Source organism: Thermobia domestica, chromosome 3 (assembly GCF_964235325.1).
Source record: "Thermobia domestica chromosome 3, izTheDome1.hap1.1, whole genome shotgun sequence".
NCBI lineage: Eukaryota > Metazoa > Arthropoda > Insecta > Zygentoma > Lepismatidae > Thermobia > Thermobia domestica.
Genome location: NC_137456.1, coordinates 104,960,421 through 104,981,688, shown reverse-complemented (window position 1 = coordinate 104,981,688; position 21,268 = coordinate 104,960,421). Strand labels below are relative to the sequence as shown.

The 21,268-nt window shown below is 34.8% G+C and overlaps 1 protein-coding gene across 6 annotated transcripts in view; it reads left to right on the top strand.

Annotated features, from left to right (window-relative positions):
* LOC145680637 (LIM domain only protein 3-like) overlaps positions 1 to 21,268 on the top strand; it is a 435,720-nt gene that overhangs the window by 312,421 nt on the left and 102,031 nt on the right. For all 6 annotated transcript variants that reach the window (XM_081751334.1, XM_081751333.1, XM_081751332.1 and 3 more), the window contains 2 exons: positions 9,743 to 9,830; positions 13,542 to 13,679. In XM_081751334.1, the coding sequence (XP_081607460.1) occupies positions 9,748 to 9,830; positions 13,542 to 13,679 (221 nt within the window). In that variant the 5' untranslated portion in view covers positions 9,743 to 9,747. The remainder of the gene's footprint in view (positions 1 to 9,742; positions 9,831 to 13,541; positions 13,680 to 21,268) is intronic.

Genomic DNA, 21,268 nt, shown 5'->3' with positions numbered 1-21,268 from the left:
GGATGGGATACATCGTATCCTAACGCATACTCGTACCTCAGGAGCGCTGAGGAAGTGGGTCCCTCCTTCGTCCCAGTAGTGTGAGCTGGGTGCAGGAGCCACGACCCTACCAGGGGAGCCGCCACTCCCAAATGGCCATTGTCTTTAAAGGTAGACAGTCTACATCAGCCATTGGGTCTGGTAATGTACGGTTCACCTCTCCCGTAAGAAGAGGTAGTTCCGGATTGTTTGAACGACCCTACCGGAGGAAGGGTGTGGGTGTCCCTTCTAATGGTGGCTTACACGTACCATTGGGATTCGGACAGGTAGCTTCGCTACAACGTGTACGTGGTACCTAAACACGTTAAAGATAGGTAGCCCCGTATTGTTTGGGCGGGCCTACCAGAGGAGACACGGCTCCCTCGGGAGACACGGCTCCCAAATGACAATGTCTGCCTTGAGCAAACGGTCTACATCAGTCATTGGCTCTGGTAATGTACGGTGTACCTCTACCGTAACTAGAGGAAGTCCCGTATTGTTCGGACGACCCTACCGGGGGGGGGAGTGTCGGATTCCAGCCTGCGGGAGGACCAACCGGAGATGGGGGAGGGGCCAATCCCAGGAATCTGGGTAACGGTCCTGATCCTGTTAAAGGGAGAAAGTTCCGTGGGACATGGGCTGGCACCAAACCCAAATGGTGACTCAACACGTACCATTGGGTCCGGGATGAGATACGGGAGTATCTCGACGTGTGCGTGGTACCTCTACACGACAAGGCGGTTGCCAGTTGAACGATAGAGGTAGGCAGGGCCGGGATTGAACAAGCCCCCTCGGGCGTTGCCTGGGGCCGCGGATTGGGTTGGACTCTGCCTGGCTGTGGTCACACCGTGGGATTCGGTAGTTTGTGGGAGCCAATCCCAGGAATCTGGGTAACGGTGAACACGGGCGGGAGGTGAGCTTGCCTTATAACGCTCGGGCGCCATGCCTGCAGAGCATGGTAGGACTGACTCTCTAGCAGTCTGCCTCAACCAGTAGGTTTACTGGTAGGCACTCAGGACTTCGGTCTGGCCGCGCAGTGGGCGTATCCCACTCCCTCAGTGAATGGGGGTGACACACTTAGGTGTCAAGGTTAGGGGACAAATCTTGACGGTGCACTTCGTGCACGAGCAATAGCGTATATTGTGCAACTACGGGCGGGGTGCCTTGTTTGGCGGAACCCATCCATTAAATAGACCGAACGGTCGCGGGCATGCTCTCCATGCATGCAATTAAGCGTGGCATAGTAGACCACTAGCTCACAATGTAAATAATATTAGTCACCTCCACCAACGAGTAAGAAATACATTATTTTCATTATTCCCTTTTGCAAAAACGAAAACAAATAAATTCTGCTAATACAGTAAGAAGATTGCGAGATAAGTGCAAGATTCATAAATGCCTCTGACGCCATAAATGAATGAATGGGCTTGCGTTTACAAACAAAAATTAAAAATCACTAAGTGTCTTCATCTAGATACTTATGCAACCCATAACTCTTAGAATTTTTGAGGGTTTCAAAATTTCGCTTTTGTACAAGAGTATACAACGATATTGTATATCTGATATCTGTGAATTACTTCCATTTTTAATTGTAGCTATTTTGGGCAACGGTGCTTAAAAGTGCACAATCTGTTGTGAAGAAGAAGAAAAAAAATATAGAATATATGTTGAGATAGATAGATATTTATATAATGATAAATACAGTTTCATGTTGCTATGACAACAGAAAGTTTTTTTATGGAAATTTGAAAATAAAAGTAAGTAATGTAGTGTATAATTTAAATGTGTGATAATAGATGGTTCTTGCAATAAACTAAATGTGCTAATGGAAGTGTGTTATTTATTTTAATCTTCGAAACTGGGTTATATAAAATGTAACGAAAATCTCGTTATATAATAAATGGTGTTTTCCGCCGAGGAGATACCTTGAGATTTGGTTGAAACAATCTCATAAATAACCGTCAACACGGAGTATACTTTATTAAGAAGTAAAAGGAAAATTTATAATAACATTAAAATGGATATACACAGAGTTGAAAGTAATAGTGATGAAGTTGGTGGTGTTGAAACACCAGGATCGGATACATCAACGAATGAGGCTGACCTTATAAGACAGGTAGGTCAGCAAATTAATACTAAATTTGAGCAATTGACACAGCAAACACAGCAAATGGATACTAAATTCGAACAAAAGTTAGAACAAATTACACAGTCTATGACACAGCAAATGGATAATAAATTAGAGCAAATAACACAGCAAATAAACTCTAAACTAGAATGAACAGACTGTAGGATGAAACAAATTTTGCACAGATTTACCATTGTACAAAATACGGTGGAAGCGGTTGAAACTAAAGTTAACGAGCATGGCAATCAGATTAGAGGATTACAGGAAGAAATAAATACTATCAAGGAAAAAAAAATATCACCGTAAATTGTAATCCTGTTCTGATCATCAACAGAGACCATATGCCAATTAAACCCAGACTAGCTATAAAAGAAAGTGATATACCTGAAAACTATTCTGAGAGAGGTGATAGTGCCTCTAGTATCGGGAAAGAAGAGAGAAGACTGCATTCATCACATACAGGGAAAAACAAATATGTAAAGTCTGAACATTTGAAACAGTATAAGAATAATCATCATTTCCGATTTAGCGAAATAAGATCGTTAACCAAACTTAGTGTAAGGTCGGAAGACATACCAGCAAATGTATTTTTGAAAAAACTCGAAGAAGAATGCGACTTAATTGGTGTAGACAAATCAAAATTTCTTAAAATTTTGCTACACGTTTCACTACCACCTTGCACTGTTTGGTTTAAAGCGATCAGGAGAAGTTTACGTAATTATTTAAATTTCAAGAACGCTCTGCTTTCAAATTTTCAAAATGATTTTATGTTGGCAAACCGAGACGCTTTGGTTCGAAACAGCCGTTATGATCCAAAAATTGATAAGAATCTTACTGATTTTATTATTTCCGTCTATAATGAGTTGAAATTAATTAATCCATATCATCAGGAATCCCGAATTATAGCATCGATCCGGATATTGTTACCTTAGGGGTTGCAGCAAATACTGATTTCTGCACAATATATTAATTTCAATCATCTAATTATGATAGTGCAAAATTTCGAAAATCAATCAATGGTGCAAAGTAATACTAATCAAAACCAAACTAATAAAAACCGAAACCAACCCTATTATATTCCAATCCGAAATATCAATGTGGAGGAAGAGTGTAGTCTTAATGTAAGAAGTAATGATAGATTCATTATACCGGTAATAGAACAAATGCGGGAATTGAGAGCCTAAGTTCTGTCATTATCTTGTTTTATTAACTACAACAAATTGTTAAATCACGAAAAGAAAACAAACGTTTACGGATTTCACCATTTAAGGTGAAAGGTGATAGTTAATAATCTAACACAGAAGTTTGCTCTTCAGTACAGAAACTCCTTCCTTCCATCGTATTGCCATTTTAGTTGAGATGGGTTTAGGCGAGATGGGATTGAATCACAACAACAGCAACGCCATCTATTCAGATAAAACTCATACTGAAGTATATTCAACTTATCGTTATGACGTCACTAAGACGTCAGTTCACAGCTTGATTATTAAAATATCGTATAAAATTATTATTATTATATCTCATATATATATATAATATTTTCCAAAGACAGGACATATGTACAGAACCTAGAGTTATTCTGAAATGCAAACATGTTGACACATTTTTACATCTAGTTAATTCCTTATACAAACATTAAATTTGGACACAAGAACGATGCATTTTATCTTTTAGTTTTAACTTTGCTTTTAAAATATAATGTAAAACATATAAACATATAAAAATAATTGTTAAAAGTATTTATACACAACATGTTCATATTGCCTATTCATATGTGGACATCTTGAATGTTAAGTAATATTACTTTAAAATGGATATTTTAAAGAAAGTACTTTGAAATTAAATATCTTATGAAACATTAATATTTCTTCTATGGTTTCAACAAAAACAAAATAATTATAACATACATTTTTTAATGTTGATAGTGAATACGTCACACTTTCATGATGCGCTTTACATGAGAAGTTGAAGTTCAAAGTTTTCTCCTGGACAATTTCACGCCTAGAGTTACACTACTTGGGATTCAAGCATCCTTTTTTTCAGTATATGTTTTTTTTTCTTTTTCCTTTTTTGACAATTCCTTGTTTCATTACAAATAACAAAACATACTTTTATATCAGAAATGTCTGAAATTGAATTGAGAATACGCTTGAGCTTAGGAAATTCGGACTAATTAATGAGCTTCGGAATAAGTATGGGGGCGGAAATTTTTACTCTCAAAATGCTGAAATGTCCGTCTAAATGCTGATACAGGTATGTGGTAACCCTATAAAAAGTACGTTGATCGTTGTCAATAGTAACCGTTTTTGTTTCAATGATATAGCAAATTTATTTATTTACTGTATAGGTATATGTTTAAAAAAACGTACACTGTTAAGTTGTAGATTGTACTATATGTTATGGTTTGTTTTCTAACGGTAACGTAAGTTAGTTCTAACAGTAAGGCATATAGTACATGTCATAATTTGTGAAGCAAAAACTTGAAAACAACAATGAATAGAACGAGAAAACAGAGAGAATAAGAGTTATAAGAAGAATACAACAAAACAAAATGACAAACTCTAAAGTCAGTAATGATTTGAATTTTAAACCAATCTCACCCCATTCCAACTTTACAGTCTCTAACCAAATGTCACCATCTGCTGGTGTTCAAAATGTGTAAGTAACAAACGTGTTTGGCGGTTAGAACAGCGTTTGTGACCTCAAGAGACAAAAAATACTCTTCATTTCGGAACCTCTCACTATGAAATATTTCTTCGCCTTCAGCCATTGAGTACGGACGGTAGGGGAAGGTTTTCGCAAATATTACTAGAGACTGTTCTACCAACCATCATCACCCAAGAGTTGCTTGTCGTACTGTTTGTCAAAAAGTCTTGGAGAAGTATAAAATTGTGTGTTTTTAAAAAGTGTTAATTCTTCTAAACGAATCATCTCGTATCTCCCTTCTGGTAATATGGCGGTGTGGCGCTGTTGTATAATGAAGCTCTTCTACTGTTTTGGTCGCTTCTGGTGCTTACAATGTCCTTGCCAGAAGAAGAAGAACTAGATTAATAATGCCAAGGGAGACACTGAGCGAAAAGTAACGAAAATGGAGATAGATTTGCACCAACTTGTCTTTCTCTTCTCTCATACTATACGAAAAGTTTCAGAGAGAGAGAGAGAAATAGCATGCTGTGCTATATAAAAGGGACAAAAGGCCAACGTTAGACCAGGGCGTCATGCCTTGGGGGTTCAAAAGAAAAAGAAAGCCCTCCACAGCCACAGAACACCATGCTCCACAGACAGTAGAAACAAATGACTTCTAGCAAAGTCCTAACCGCATATCGTACAGTTACAACTACCTCCTCCCTTTTTTGTTTTGGATACATTGAAAGAGAGAGAGAGAGAGAGAGAAGCATTAGGTGGTGGTTTGTCAGATAGAAAGTTTCAGAAATTCAACATGAACATTATATGTAGTTTATATCTCTTCAGGCCATCAAGAGAATGTTTAATTTTATTTCACTAATGCTTGCTTATACCAGAAACTGACTTGACTAAATGATGCGTATAAAACAAAAACAAAATGACACGTCTTAAGGGAAACATCTTGGTATTATTTTTGTTCGTTCTTTGTCTTTCGGGATGAACATTGAAAATTAGTTGTAGAAAAGTATCAATCTACCGTTCTCGGAAAGTAGCCTGTAGTATTGAAAAACACGATTTTGGATCGCGTGTTCTAGCTAGGTAACGTATCAACACACTGTTCTAGCTAGGTAACGTATCAACACACTTTCTTCCAAATGTAAGACAAATAATGCCCGTTACCCTAATGCTCCATGGCTTGGAAGTTACACGTTGCTGTGTCCTGAGTATTTATTTTAAACTAAAAACAACTTATGAACGTACGTAACATGTCTATTTGGCAACAATTAACTTAACAATAGTGAACTCATACTTACACTCAATAAATATCCTTTCAGGATACTTTCGTTTTACATCCATTATTCATTTTACTCAATTCCTGCCGCTTCCAAAGCAATTCCTGGTTTCATTCTTAGGGTACGTGGTAGAATCAATGCAAAAAAATATTTTTCAGTATCAACTTATATATAAATATATTAGAGACCTGCACGGGCCGAATGTTTCGGCCCGAGCCCAATCCGGCCCGAACGTACCTAGGCCCGGCCCAGCCCGGGTCCGAAAAGTTTTGGAGATTTTCGACCCGAGCCCGGCCCGGCCCGATAAGTTTTTTAAAATTCTTGGCCCAAGCCCGGCCCGGGCCCGATAAATTTTAAAAGTTTTTGGCCCGACCCCGGCCCAATAATTTTTTTAAAAAAATTAGCTCGAACCCCAATCTTTCTCAAAATTTAGAACTAAATTTGTCCTAACCCTCAGAAACATTTTCTAAACTCTGGTTCACAACCTGACGCTTGCCTCCCGAATGGTACCATTGCCTCCTAGAACTTTGCCTGTCATCGAGAGAACAAAAACTCCATTCCTTGTAACAAAAATCTAACTCAATTGATTTTTAGCATAAAGTGAAGATGCAATATTGTTTAGCGACAGGCAAAACATTCCCACCCCTTCTTGTTATATTTTGAGTTCAGTGAAGGTCAAGGTCAGAGATCAATTTACCGCATAATGCCTGCAATCCTCTATAGTGAAAGTGGAGCCGCTAAGCAACACAAACTGTAAATAGCTATTCCATCCTTTGTAACATTTTTCACGGACACACTTCTTCAACGTTTGGCTTTATTCCAATTATCGTTTAACGAAAGTCAATAATTATTAAAGAATTGCAATTGATCGGTCCCAGCCCGGCCCGACCTGAAGAGAAATCAGTGTCGGCTAGCCCAAGCCAGGCCCGGTCCGGCCCAAAGAAATAACAGTGTTGGCCCGCCCAAGCCCAGCCCGGCCCAAAGAAATAACAGAGTCGGCCCGCCCAAGCCCGGCCCGCGGGCCGGGCCGGACTTCGGGCCTCGGGCCAGGCCCGGCCCGTGCAGGTCTCTAATATATATATATATATGTAGTTCGTAGAATTCTGTTATATTTGAGGTTTCTTTCTCAGTTAACGATATGTAGAACGTCGAGAACTCTAGTATATTATTCGATTATGGAGTATAAATAGAGGAGGGAACAGTCCAGAGAAAGTTTGCGATTCCTATTTTTCACTAAATCTGTTCTATCGAAACTGGACTTTCAACTTTGTGTGACACTCAAAACGAGTATATTTGTCAATGTGTACTTAGATCGCTGTTTCCCTCGTCATTTAAACATTTCGTTCTTAAACAAGCTGGATAATGACATTCGGAAGTTCCGTAGATTGAACTTTTATCGTTGTATGATACCTCATGAGGCAGCACCCTTAAACTGAGGTAGTCGTATTGCATGGGAAATTTACGCCCTCTAGAACAAACGTCTTAAATTTTTTGCTCATATCACCCGAATAGTTTAGTCCTGTCGGAATTGAAATATATACTCAAAATAGCCTATGTTCACTGATGGAAGCGTATATTCCAAATTTCTCAGTATTCTTTTCATTTTACGATTTGCTAACCGCTTTCCCAGGGTCATACCATCAATTTGTGGGGTCTCGGGGGAAACTGAATTGAAACGACAATGATGTAGGTGATAATTTCGTAACTATCACGTATAAATTATTTGGCACCAACTTGTTACTTTTTTGAACTAATGATGATGGTTTCCAACTATAAGTGCCTTCACGACATTAATAATATACAGCCGTAAAAAAATCTTTCGAACTAGTAGTTGATCACTTCTAAACATTTTGAACTCCAAGAACAAACAAAAATAGGGAAACTGTTATCTTCCGTAAAGGCCATAACTCTTTCCTCCTACGGTGTGGAGCCGGAATAACAGTTCCACTTTGCTACGCTCGCCCACTTGATACTAATAGATATTAAGAATTCGTTTCGTGATTTTTATGAATTCGGTAATCAAATGTAAGGTGATAATCAATATCCCATTAAAATCACGCAAACCGTATTTTTAATTTAGTTCATATTACATTGGTGCGTACTAGGAGGGGTGAATTTTAAAAATTAACAAGTTCTGAATGTCCAGAATTTTACAATTGAGAGATACTTAAGGCTTTGTTCATCCATTGGTGTGAAGAAATGTTCCGGATATTAAACGTGACCCGTTATTCAACCTTTTCAAATTTGAGTCAACAGGGATTACTACTACTAATACTACCACTACTACTACTACTACTACTACTACTACTACTACTACTACTACTACTACTACTACTACTACTACTACTATAATAATAATAATAATAATAATAATAATAATAATAATAATAATAATAATAATAATAATAATATTCTTAGCGGAATGGATTTTGAGGGTCGTACTCGAAGCGGACTTAATTGTGAGTGCATATATTTTAGCTACATAGTCGCACTTTCTTTTCCCATTTTTTAAAGTTTATTGAAATTGAGCTAACTTCCAGTTAATCGAATTTCGAGATGCTTAATCGAGAGTCAATTGAAAATTAGAAGATTTTTTCCCTCATTCGCTAGAAGATTAACATAAGTGCCTCTTTCGATCAATCCTAATATCTACTGGCCACCTAGCCACGTCGTTCTATCAAAAATTTTATTTTCTCAATTAAGTAGAAAAATAATGCGTGCAGGTCAAGTTTATGCACACCATTTTTTGAGATAATAGATACAATTAACATTCAAACAATTGTCAAAACGTTATGATTTTTCACTAATTTCCTTTTTATTGTCCTTCAAAAGATTTACGCAGGACGACACTACAATATCCGTCTTAGCATAGATGGAATTCAAGGGAATCCACTAGGAGTACTTGTAGAAAAATCACAATTCTTTCTCGATTTGTGTATAAATATGGTGTTCAGACATGTGTCATAAAAACTACAGTTCAAAATACACAAACCAAGCTATACCAGAAGGCCATTGAAAAGCACGAATGATATCTAACCAAGTCAGAGCAGAATGAAGTTCGTGGGCCCACGATACAGCACGGGACTGTCCGAAGGAAGCAGACTTTAAGCAACGTTACGTATACTTGTAAGGGAGGGTACTGAAATATGAGTTTTTGCAGTAATACGTGTTTCTATATCACTTGTAATAGTTTCACACTGGTAACGCAACGCTTGTAAACATAAAATACAACTTTTGTACACTATGCAGAAGTACTATAATATTTAATACAAGAAAATACTATGCAATGCAGTTTTCTTTCATATACATTTACTAATTTAAACGTCGTGTAACACTTGTAATGATTTTATACTAATAATCCTACATTTGTAAGCATAAAACATAGCTGTATAACATACTATTTAATTCTGCCATCTGAAAAAATGTGTTCTTTTAAACATGTCAATTCATGCAGGGTATTTAATTTTACTTATAAATTTTGCAAAATGTGATATCCTTAAACTTAATCAACACCAATTATGTTTAAATTTATTAACGTCAAACAACTTCAAGGTTATAATTTCATGTTTTAAAACTAAAAATAATGATAAATCAGATTAAATTAATACTGTTTTCAATATTATGATGTTATTTTATGTAGGTTTGAACTTACCAATGATCTTTCGTTTCTTTCTTGCAGACAGGATGACGATGGACGTAAAAGCTGAGTCACAGAAAAATAGTTCGCCACAAGAATGCGCTGGTTGCGGAAAGAAAATTACTGATAGGTAAGCATTTTTCTTTTCTTTTCTTTTTTTTCCAATTTTTCGCGAGATAATACTGTATAACACTATATTCTCGCAGCAGAACAGTAGCATAAGATTACCTCCGAATTAGGTGGGACATTCCGAATTTCAAGAAACTTTTTAGCAACCTGAATTACGCCTAAGACAGGCACATTATACGTATGAAAAGACGTGAAAATTATCCGAAAAACTTACACAATATGACATTTGTAATTTTCGACCCACGATGTATATCTAATAGCTATTGAGCTTTTGATCTAGTTAAGCAATGAAACTACCGCCAACTTTCTTTGTATGATACTAGTTCCCAACCTAACCACCAAGTTGACGCTGCGAGTTTTCTGCTTGATGTTTTTAGTTCATATTTTCATTCCAATTTCCATTCATGAATATAAATGTATTTCTTTCTATTGTTCATAAATTGTTCCATGTTCAAATTTACTTATGAGAAACCAGTGATCTGCACATGTTCGTCCAATTTAAGGCTTACCAAAAGGTGACAGCCATACATTAGCAACCTAAAATGGCGCTTGTGACAAGAAACAACTAAGTAATCATAATAATCCTACCTACTATGCTTATCATTTTCTAAGTATTTGCCCTCTTTTTGGTTTGCTAATACTAATTATGATAATGGTGGTCATGTTTACATAAACTGTGTCACCATGCACAAGCAATTTTCGTCTTAACCATGGTATGATTGTCCTTTTGTTCATCTGTCTATTCTACGATAATTTTCGTAAAACTCGTCCGAAATAATTAAAATTAAACTATACCATATCTACTTTGAACTGTTTTAAATCCATTGAAAATAAACGATTAAACAATATCTCGTCCGAACTTTAATCACATTTATAACGTGATAATGAAACCATTTTCCTCCATTACTTTCGTTAAAATTATCGGATTTTAGGATTAGGATTAGGATTTTAGATTTCTGGGCTTTCGGCGTCTAAGGCCATTTAGCCTGTCAAGTACATGAAGAATGACCACAAAATTGAGATATTCCTATTTATTCATACCCAAACTCTGCAATCATATTTCTCGTGACCCACTATGAGTGGATTTGCTTCAAAATATTTTCATTATATTCACTATTCTCAAATTAGTATAGAAGGTGCAATTAGAAAATTTACCCAAGCATGGCAGTTTTACAACTGGCATGAATGGTAATTCCTTGAACTGATCTACCAATGTTTGGGCAATAATTTTAAATTTCCCTATGTTTAGAACACCTAATGGCAACAAATTTAAGGATTTGTCAAAATCTGATCTAATACTGACACAAGCACTGTGATTCTCTCTGGCTGCCTATATGCGTTAGGATAACCTCCGGCATTAGGAAACACGAAGGCCGACCTAATTACACATTCACAAGTAGGTGATACATAGGCAGTAAACGCGTTTATTTCTATCACTTTTGCTTTGGTACTCTGATTAACAAGTGAGACAATAAATATCGTGGTAACAATGTACTACAATAATCCATTTTTTAAAATCAAATTATGTATATTTTACATTCTGTGTGTGTTCAGGCACTAACTTCAAACACAGGAAAATGCGTTTTACTATAAATTGATGTTTTTGCTGTTATATTTAATTTGAAATCGTAACACGTTAGTTTTGATCTAGAATTACTAATATGAGAAATTACATAGACTGCATACAATATTAGTTAAAAAACTCCCTTGTCCGTTATCATATGCGTTTTCGGCGTGGGAAAAATGAGGTTGTTTCTCGGTGGGAGTTAATGTGGTTTGGGTCCTACGTTAAGATATAGATCTATTTCTTATATAACATTGATGCTAAATTGGACGCTAAACTCCAAATTAAATAATAAACAGAACTATCCTTGGATAAGCTGAGTAGAAAATGCGAGAATAACATGAAAACCATATCTTAGGGAAGGAAGTAATATTGTTGATTGATTTCTCACCGGATAAGATTCACTGGCGAGCTTTTGTATCTGTGGCAGTAAACCTTCGTGCTCCATAAGTAATAAAGTTAGTCATTATTATAGTTAATAGGACAATCATGCTGAAAAAGTTTGCAATATCTTTTGTGAGACCTGTAACCAATCAATATTAATCATGTTGCTTCTTTATGTATCTCAAAGCTGAATTTCAAATTCATACAGCTACCGAGCGAAGTAGATCAAATGGTAGAACGTTGGTTTCGCATTCGGGAGGTCAGGCGTTCGATTCCCACTACCGACCATCCTGACTGGGGTTTTCCAGTATTTTCCTCAGTTCTACCAGGCAAATGTTGGGATGGTACCTATTAAACAGGCCCTGGCCAATACCTTCCCAAATACTTTCTTTTGTTATTGTTGTTGTTGTTAGATATCCAGTATAAAATGGCCTCTGAGCTGTATCTGGTGATTGTTAAATAAATAAATAGTCTAGAGAGATGTATCCTTCAAACTTTACAAAACGTAAGTGTCAGTGCACAACAATATAAGGATAAGAGGTACTATAGGGAAAATAATACATGTACAAGCGAAAATTGACGATATTATATATTAAATTAAATTATAATTGTTGATAGTATAGTTGTTGATAGTTGAAGAAAATTGTATTTAAAATGAAGTTCGGGGAATGTTAACAATTCAACTTGTGTTTAGGAACTTTATAACAAAAAGATTTAGATTCGAGTCTATATAATTCGAAACTCACTTTCTCAAAAATTGAACACATGAAATATGTATGGGATTCAGTTCTCTATCCACCAATAGTCTTTTAATTCTCTATCTAACGACAATCATTCAATTTTCTACCTACCAATAATCCTTTAATTTTTTAACTACTGATAGTCTTTCACTTCTATATTTCCCGAGAGTCTTTTAGCTTACCTATCAATAATCCTTCAGTTCTTTATCAACAGTCCTTAAGTTCTTTATCTACTGATAGACTTTCAGTTTTCTATCTGCCGATAGTCCTTCAGTTGCCTAGCTATCGACAGTCTATCGATTCTCCATTTACCAATAATCCTTTTTTTCTCTTTCGACCAAAGGTCTTTCAGGTCTTTATCTACCGAGAGTCCTTTAATTCTCTGTCTACTGAAGGGAGTCGTCCTTCAATTTTTTAATTACCAACAGTCCTTCAGTTCTTTATCTACCGATATATTTTGTTTTCTATCTCCCAATAGTCCTTCAGTTATCTATGTATTGATAGTATATCAGTTTTCTATGTACCAATATTCCTTTAGTTCTGTATCTATCAATAGTATTTCAGTTGTCTATCCACCAATAGCTCTTTATTTACCAACAGTCTTTTAGCTTTTTGTCTACCGACAGAGTTTCAGGATCTATCTATCAATAATCTTTCAGTTGTCTATCTGTTGATAGTCTATCGGTTTTCTATCTACCAGCTATCTTTCAGTTCCCTATCTACAAATATCTTTTCGCATATACATATACGTAGATTGATTGGATGATTTGTTTTTACGTATTTTGTCAGCAGCGAGATTATATAGGACAAGATCTACAGCTTAAAGTCTGATCTTTAGCTGAACCACTGTAGTACCTTCGATACTCTCCCACCTGGAATTGAACCCAGTTTCAAAGGCACAGACGCTTTTCACTAGATCAAAGAAGGAGGACAAATACTAAATCATGCGTGTAATATATAACTAGATTATAAAAATGCAATGCCGATGTGCACAATATTAATATATTGATTTTATTCTTTATAGGTTTCTTCTGAAGGCACTTGACTTGTTTTGGCATGAAGACTGTTTGAAATGCGGGTGCTGCGATTGCAGATTGGGAGAAGTTGGGTCCACGCTTTACACAAAAGCAAATCTTATTCTTTGCAAAAGAGATTACCTCAGGTAAGATGCATTTACAATATGTATAATTTTATTGTATTTTAATTACTAATAATCATTAGGGATTAAAATGGTATCAGTCAAACTGGTAAGCAATTTTTCTTTTGATAAAGATTTAGATGTTTCTCTTAATTTGTTTTAGTATTTATTTATTTATTTATTAGGAAAGAATTTAACAAGTTTTAATGTTTGTTTTTTATTTCTGTCACAAAGACACGATATGACAAAAGTAAGCAATGAGCACATACCGATCAAAAAAGAAGAAAAGCTATATTACTAGAGATTACCGTGCCTAGATATTTGTATTCTCAACATAAGCAGCAATTTCACAGAATGTCGACAGCGTCACAGACTATCATACCTCAGTTTCTAATTTTTTTCAGTACAGCGATTTTTAGGTTTATACACACTTTGAATAGCCATAACGCAAAATTGATTAAGATATATAAGATATTATTAAGATATACTGTTATAAATATTAGCACTTTTACACTTCACATATTTTGTGCTGCATATACAGTAGACTGATTTCAGATATTCTGATTTATTCAGGGTGACTACCACTTTAGCGTGATATTTGAACATCAATAATCCGGTGTTATGGTTAACACAAACCAAGAAGTACCAGTTTGGTACAGAGTCGGTGTTTAGCAGTGGAGAAATAATACTGCGACTGTGTTAAAGAACTAGGCTAATGGATAAAAGAATAATGACTTAGCAATGGAATCACAATCTCTTAAAATTTTCTGTGTGTCAGATACATACAATTATAATGCATTTGTTAGCGTGCAAATTGTTTTCGATGGATATCATAAGTACCTAAGCAACTGACATTAAGAATTTGTATTGGTTTTTATTTTTAGCTATATAAGCAAAGCTTTACCCGGTATATTTGTCATTTATACCAAGTAACGAATAATGTATGTGTTATGCTTTCTGTAATATTTCACGTACATATTTTGTGAGGCAATGAATTTACATGAGCATAAATGCGGTCATCTGTTCTTGATCCTTTTTTATATTTGTTATTAGTGTTTTCTCAAAAAATAAAGACCATCTCAGGAATTGATTTAACTACCGATTTAACAATATACTCCAAAATTCCATCGACTTGAAGAAACACCAAGTACAGAGTATGTGTTCAAATTTAACACAAGTAGAGTACGAGAGTCATTGTGTTAAAAAAACACACATCCACGTTTTCTGTGTAAAACTATGGTATTTTTTCTACACTTCAAAGCTATGAGGGTCTATTAGTAAAATGGCGTATGTAGATCGTCTTGATGAGACTAAAGAAACTCCTAGCGTATTAGCTTCTAGGGGACCAGTGTCCACCAGCTTATGGCATTCATACCTTTGAGATTATTCGTGATCAGCACATCAACTCTACTCAACATTGACGCTTACTTCCTAGAAAGGAGTTTGCTGTTTTTTCTTTTTCAAGAACTTGTCAATTGCCTTCACGCCTCTGCTGAGTCTAACAATGACAACACAATCTGGTAAATACATACGATCTTCATTGTACCCGACACTGTTTGATTTCGCTGGTCTCACGAGAAGTATTCCAGTGAGGTTAGAACATTGTCTCTCAATCTTCTTGGGACGCCGGATTCATATCTTGCTCTCTTTACAATATTTTCTCTCATGCTTCTCCACAACACAAAGATGGAATGACGAACTTGTTCTATAAGATTTACGACCGAATAATAATTTAGCAAGTAGCATTGTTTTCTGGTGGGAACTGGTCTCTTTACGTACAGCTAACTAGAAAAACTTTATTTTTTCTTACAATATTACATCGATGGGGGGATGAATCATTTTGTAAATGTTTTAATCTTCAGTTGTTTAGAAGCTGTCTTCTTCAAATATTTTCATATAATCAGACTTAAGTGGCAAGACTACCAGCAAATAACTTTACAGTAATAATAGTACGAATAGTTGATGTAAATATAGCATTGATCGGAATTTCCATTGTCAAACTAGATATTTCGTAATTCAATTAGGGTATCAGCAGGAACATACGCAGGGGTAGGTCCTGGTAGTTAGTACACCTTTAACGAAATTCCGATTTTTCTGTAAATTTAATGTATTTTTAGATGTAAATTTTGTCTACAAATTTTAACTTAATTCATCCTCATATTGAACTTGAACCTTAGCCGAAAACTTTGAACCTCTCTGGAAATAATTCCGTGTGTGAGTATCAATGATGTGTATGTTAATATGGCTCCAAAGATAGATTTAGGTAAACAAGAACTACAACTAATCTGACTACATTTGCAAAGAACCTGAATATTACAGTAATAATGGCGGAGAACAGAAACTGTTTTGTTTTCTTTTATATAGAGAAAATTTGAGACAGAGAAGAGCAACATTACTTCAATGCATATGACATATAATCAACAATACATATAAATACACTCAATATACAAATGTATATTTCTAATTCACCTCTATTACGACATTTGTCGTTTTCCAATTAAATCAGTTTTTTGACTTTGCCTAAAACCATTGTATACAATCATTTTGCCTTTGTTTACTTTGGTTTGAAAGTATTATCCGAAATATAAACAAAGCATGTTGTTATCATTTGATACCGTAAACATTTCAAGAGTATACCTAGCAACGCCGAAGGCGAGCAAGCCGTGAGTCATTCTGTTACTTTTGTAAAAGATGGTCAGTTTAAATATTTACACGGTTCCTTCCAGGTAATATATTATTTAAATAAGAAATAAACTTCACCGAAGTCTTTGTTTAAAAAGTTCTTCAGCTGCTTCTACAAGAAAACACTAACATATTTGCTTCCCAGTGGGAGCTCATGTGGTTTGGATCCCACGTGAAACTGTAGGTTTATGAGATACTAAACTCTAATGTAACAAACTATCAATTTTGTGAGAGATTACTCTTGCCATAAGACTAGTACATGGGAGACCCATGTTCAATTTCCAGTGTTTCAAATCCCGCGTTATGTAGTCTTACGTTAGTGCGCTTGAAAACGATATTAAACTCCAAATCAACTAATTAATAACAATTTTATGATTTGCTTTTCATTGACTAGTCACAGTATAGATTTGTACATAGACATTTTCCATTAATATGCTCCTCAATATTATACATTTTTTATATTGGTTTTCTGAAAATGGTTATGCAATCTCTTAGGCGTTATTTATTCTACTTTACTTTAAATTATGTGTGAGATTATTGTTACCAACCATTGTTAGGGTCATCAAGCCTAGGAGGCTCAGGTGGGTAGGTCATGTAGCCAAAATGAAATAAAGTGAGAGCATTTTCAAGGTTTTAACTGGAAGTCCAATCGGAAAACGAAAATTAGGAAGACCTAGAAGCAGATGGGAGAACAATATTAAGATGGATCTCCCAGAAATAGGAATACAAAGTAGAAACTGGAGCCAGTTGGCTAATTGAAAGGTTTTGTGAATTCGGCATTGAACCTCCGGTATATAGGCAACAGAGTTAGTCAGTTAGTGGGATTTTTGATAAGATAGAATTCATGATCAATCAAACAAAAGCAAAGAAAACATAGTCGGTAAACTTAACTCGAAAGCTCTGGACGTACAAGACTGTGAGCAATTTTATTACTTACATTCAGTGGTTTATGAACGTGAGCGTTAACACTCCTCAAGTTGCGTTTTAGTTTCCCAAGGCACCGCTGGAATTAAAATAACAGTTGGGTGGCAATATACTACTTAGAGAGCATTTGCGATTTCATGATCTGTTAAACTTCATTCTTATTATTGAAAGAAGGTAATTATATGTTGTATTTTACAAATTATTAAAGTTCAGACTTTTTAAAAAATTAATAATAGTTCATCATACTCTTTTCCAATCAGCGGCTAAAGATTTAATGAATCTGCGAAACAGAGAAGAGCCGGTTAAGTTACCACTTTTCAATAATTTCTGATTATTTCTTTTCATGAATAACGTAATAAAACTTAAATTTATTGCTGCATTTGTATCCTGAATTTTATTTCAATTTTGTAATGATGAAAGATACCGAACCGAATAAAAGTTCAGCTATTATAGCTTTAAGAAAGACTTCAAAGAAACATTCATGCGTCTGTTAACAAAAGATAAGAAAGGAACAAGGTCGTTTTTACATATGAACATGGAATCACATTTCAAATGCGAAGTACTCTAGATATCAGAATAGTGTTTGAAGTATTTGAATTCACAACATTTTAAATTTTTAAAATTATGATTAATTATAAGCTTATTCTGAACGTTTTAAGAAATAGATTCAAGTTTGCAATTTAATTTAATATTATTTTCTAAGTGTATACACATTACATGTATCATGTCCATTTAATTTTTCTTGTTACTATACGGAACTCACCCTTCCTTTACGAATATCCTTTACGAATATCTGATTCATCAACATGGATACACGAACATTCTGAAGAATCTTGTAAAATGTCCTATCATAAAGAGTTTATCTTATTTTCACAGTAAATATTGATCATTTCCTTTGAACAAAACATGTTATATTAGAAACTTGAAAAGCTTTACAGATATTACATCAATGTTTTAAAAGCATTTTATATTGATGTAATATATCAATTTGCTGTTGAAACGCAAACAGTCAAATATATGCTAACATATAATAGAGTCGAAGCGTAAATAAACGACAGAAATGTAAAGTTTACTTATAAACATATAAGTTTACTTTCTGATTTTTGTCTCCCTTTCGTGAATCTATATAAAAGAAAAACGTTGTCTGTGACATAAAGAAAAGAGAGTAACTTTACTAGGGGGCGTATGTGAAGTGAAATATCAAAGATGTATTGGTATAATAAATAAATATTATTAGTTTTTATAAACAGAATAGAATCTAAAGCAAAAGAATGTCTGACAACCATATTCTTTAGTATTTTGCCTACCTAAGGAAATATACTCAGAATCTGTTTCAGTGTCATTTCTTTTTTTTTTTTAGTAAACACGGTGAATTTAATATTAAAGAAAAGTGAAAGGTCAGGAAATACGAAAATTAAATTTCTGTTTCGCTCTTTCCTGTTTATCATTCAACTTTTTGCCATTGGTTCTCTCCTTTTATGCTAAAGGGAAAAATAAAACATTTATGCTGGAATCAGTGTGGTAAAATAAATATTGCAACTATTGCTTCTTTTCTGACGATATGCAACAGTAGGCAGCATTCTTTCCGAAAGTTTTCTTCTTGAAAATAAACTACGATTTTTCTAAGCATTCTTTATTTTTGTATTTATGAAGAGAGTCTTGTTCTTTAATTCTATTTAGAGACTGAAGCAAGTATTAGTTATATATTTTCAAAGTGACACGATTGATAGGTGGCAGCACAAGATATTTTCTTCCATTTGTAAGACTTCCAAACTATGGTATGCATAAGTGACGTAAGTCTTACAGAAAAACTTTGTCCGTCCGTCTGTTGACAAGTATCAGAGAAAAATCGGTAAGGGTTATCGAGAAGAGTTTTCTTGCAAAGGATTCAGCGTCACAGGAATAGGTTCCATCTTCTCCGTTGAAGCTCTATTCAAACAGTAACTGGTTTAAATTAACCATTTCCGGTTTCAACGTTTGTCGTTATAGAACAAAAATGGCAACAAATAGCGAGAAGCTGTTTTTTTTTCTGTATAAAGATTCAGCGTCTCAAGATAACGTATCATGTCCATCCACAATAATCTGCCATAACCCGATGTAATTGAAATGTACTGTTACTTTGAGCTTCAATACTAATTTCCATAGAGCAGAAACGCTAAGAGATATTGAAAAGCGGTCTTTTGCAATCAATTCAACGTTTCAAGAATAGGTGTCATCTCCTCCCTTAATCCTCTATTCAAACCGGAAGTGGCTCAAATTAACGATTTTTCTTTCAATCTTTATCACTACAGACCAAAAGCAGTAAGGAATAACGAATAATGGCTTTCGACTTGGATTCAGTGTCCGAGGAACAGATTTTATCTTTGGTCTGATTACTGTTTTGGAACAAGTAGTTAAAGATGTACTACTTCGAGTTTGAGTATTGACATCACATAGTTTTAAACTTTACATTAGTTTCATACTTTGAAACGAAACTCATTTGTTCAGATTTTAACGCTTGCCTTTGCATCTAATTACAACGCGAATAATCACGAATTAATGGTGAGTGTACCGATTTCTTTCTTTCTAAAATTGCACTGATATGCAATGTGCAAGGTATAATTCCAGACGAGCTTCATTTAACTTATTATGTGTTCAGAATCTAAGACCTCTTTTCCGTACGAACATTGGAGACGAAGTACTGTATTTTAATACTTTCAATCTTAAACCCGAGTAGTAAACTCGGGTATCTGATTAACACAACTGGAAGGAGCTTGAGTCTAGGTCCAGACCTACGTATGAATATTTCAGTTACCTTTTGCGAGTGTTTCAAAAACTTATTTGGGCTTGCATCTAAAAAAAAAATGCTGATGTTTAACGAGGAAAATGAATTTTTGTTCTCTGAAAGATTGCTTCAAACTGCACTGTACCACGAATAATCAAACTAGCTATGAACAGTGATGCTAACCAAAAAACACGATACAATCTCATTTCGAAGGATAGTAACTCCCATTCTGCAACATAATTTCCCACATTGTACAATAATAATAATAATAATAATAATAATAATAATAATAATAATAATAATAATAATAATAATAATAATAATAATAATAATAATAATAATAATAATAATAATAATAATATATTGAAATGAAACAGGAAAATATTTACTTCTTTTAAATTTCCGAATGAATTATCAATAAATTTCGAACTTCCATGTTTATAAAATAATTCGTGAATAACTACTTTCAGTAATCGAAAACAAATACATTTTGTTATGTTTTCAGAAATACAGTGATTCCATCACACCTTTGTATCATCATCTTATACTGAGCCGATTGATACTAGAAAAGTTTTGTTTTCCACACATATCCTGGGGAACATTTGGAAATTGATTGTTTCTCGTTCTATATTTTACTTATTCCCTTTCATTCATTTATTGTTTTCTTTTTTTCTTTCTTCAAATACCAGAGCACAAATCTCGTTTCTTGGTGCTTGATTTTTAAGAACTACATATGATTAAGTCGCTCTTCACTAGCATGGACTTTGCCGATAAGAATGAAAATACTTCAGACTAAAAGTTGACAACATTGACACCCTTATTGATGACACGTTATGTTTACTTCCCGCTCGTAGTGAATTTTGTTAACACGAAATATCCATATAGTGAAAAATCGAATCTAAGAAGGAAAGTACTTGGGCTCGAACGGGTGAATACGCACAAAAAGCACAGCATGTGTAATGTTAGCATCCCGAAAGCAAACAGTGATGTCAGTTTTTCTGCAAGATGGTGTAAACGTCCGCAAGAGCAGGGCAAAGTACACCATATATCATAATTACAGGGTGTTAGCTCCCATAGGTCACACTTCATCAAACTTTGCTATGGTGCCCTGTTTGACTGTCTTTAACTGTATTGTACGATTTCCTTTGAACGCAGCCATGTTTTGCCGTTTCTTTGCTACATATTGTAACAACTATTTAATATTGTTTTTTTGTCTTCAGTTTCGGGTATCGTTGTAGGAGTT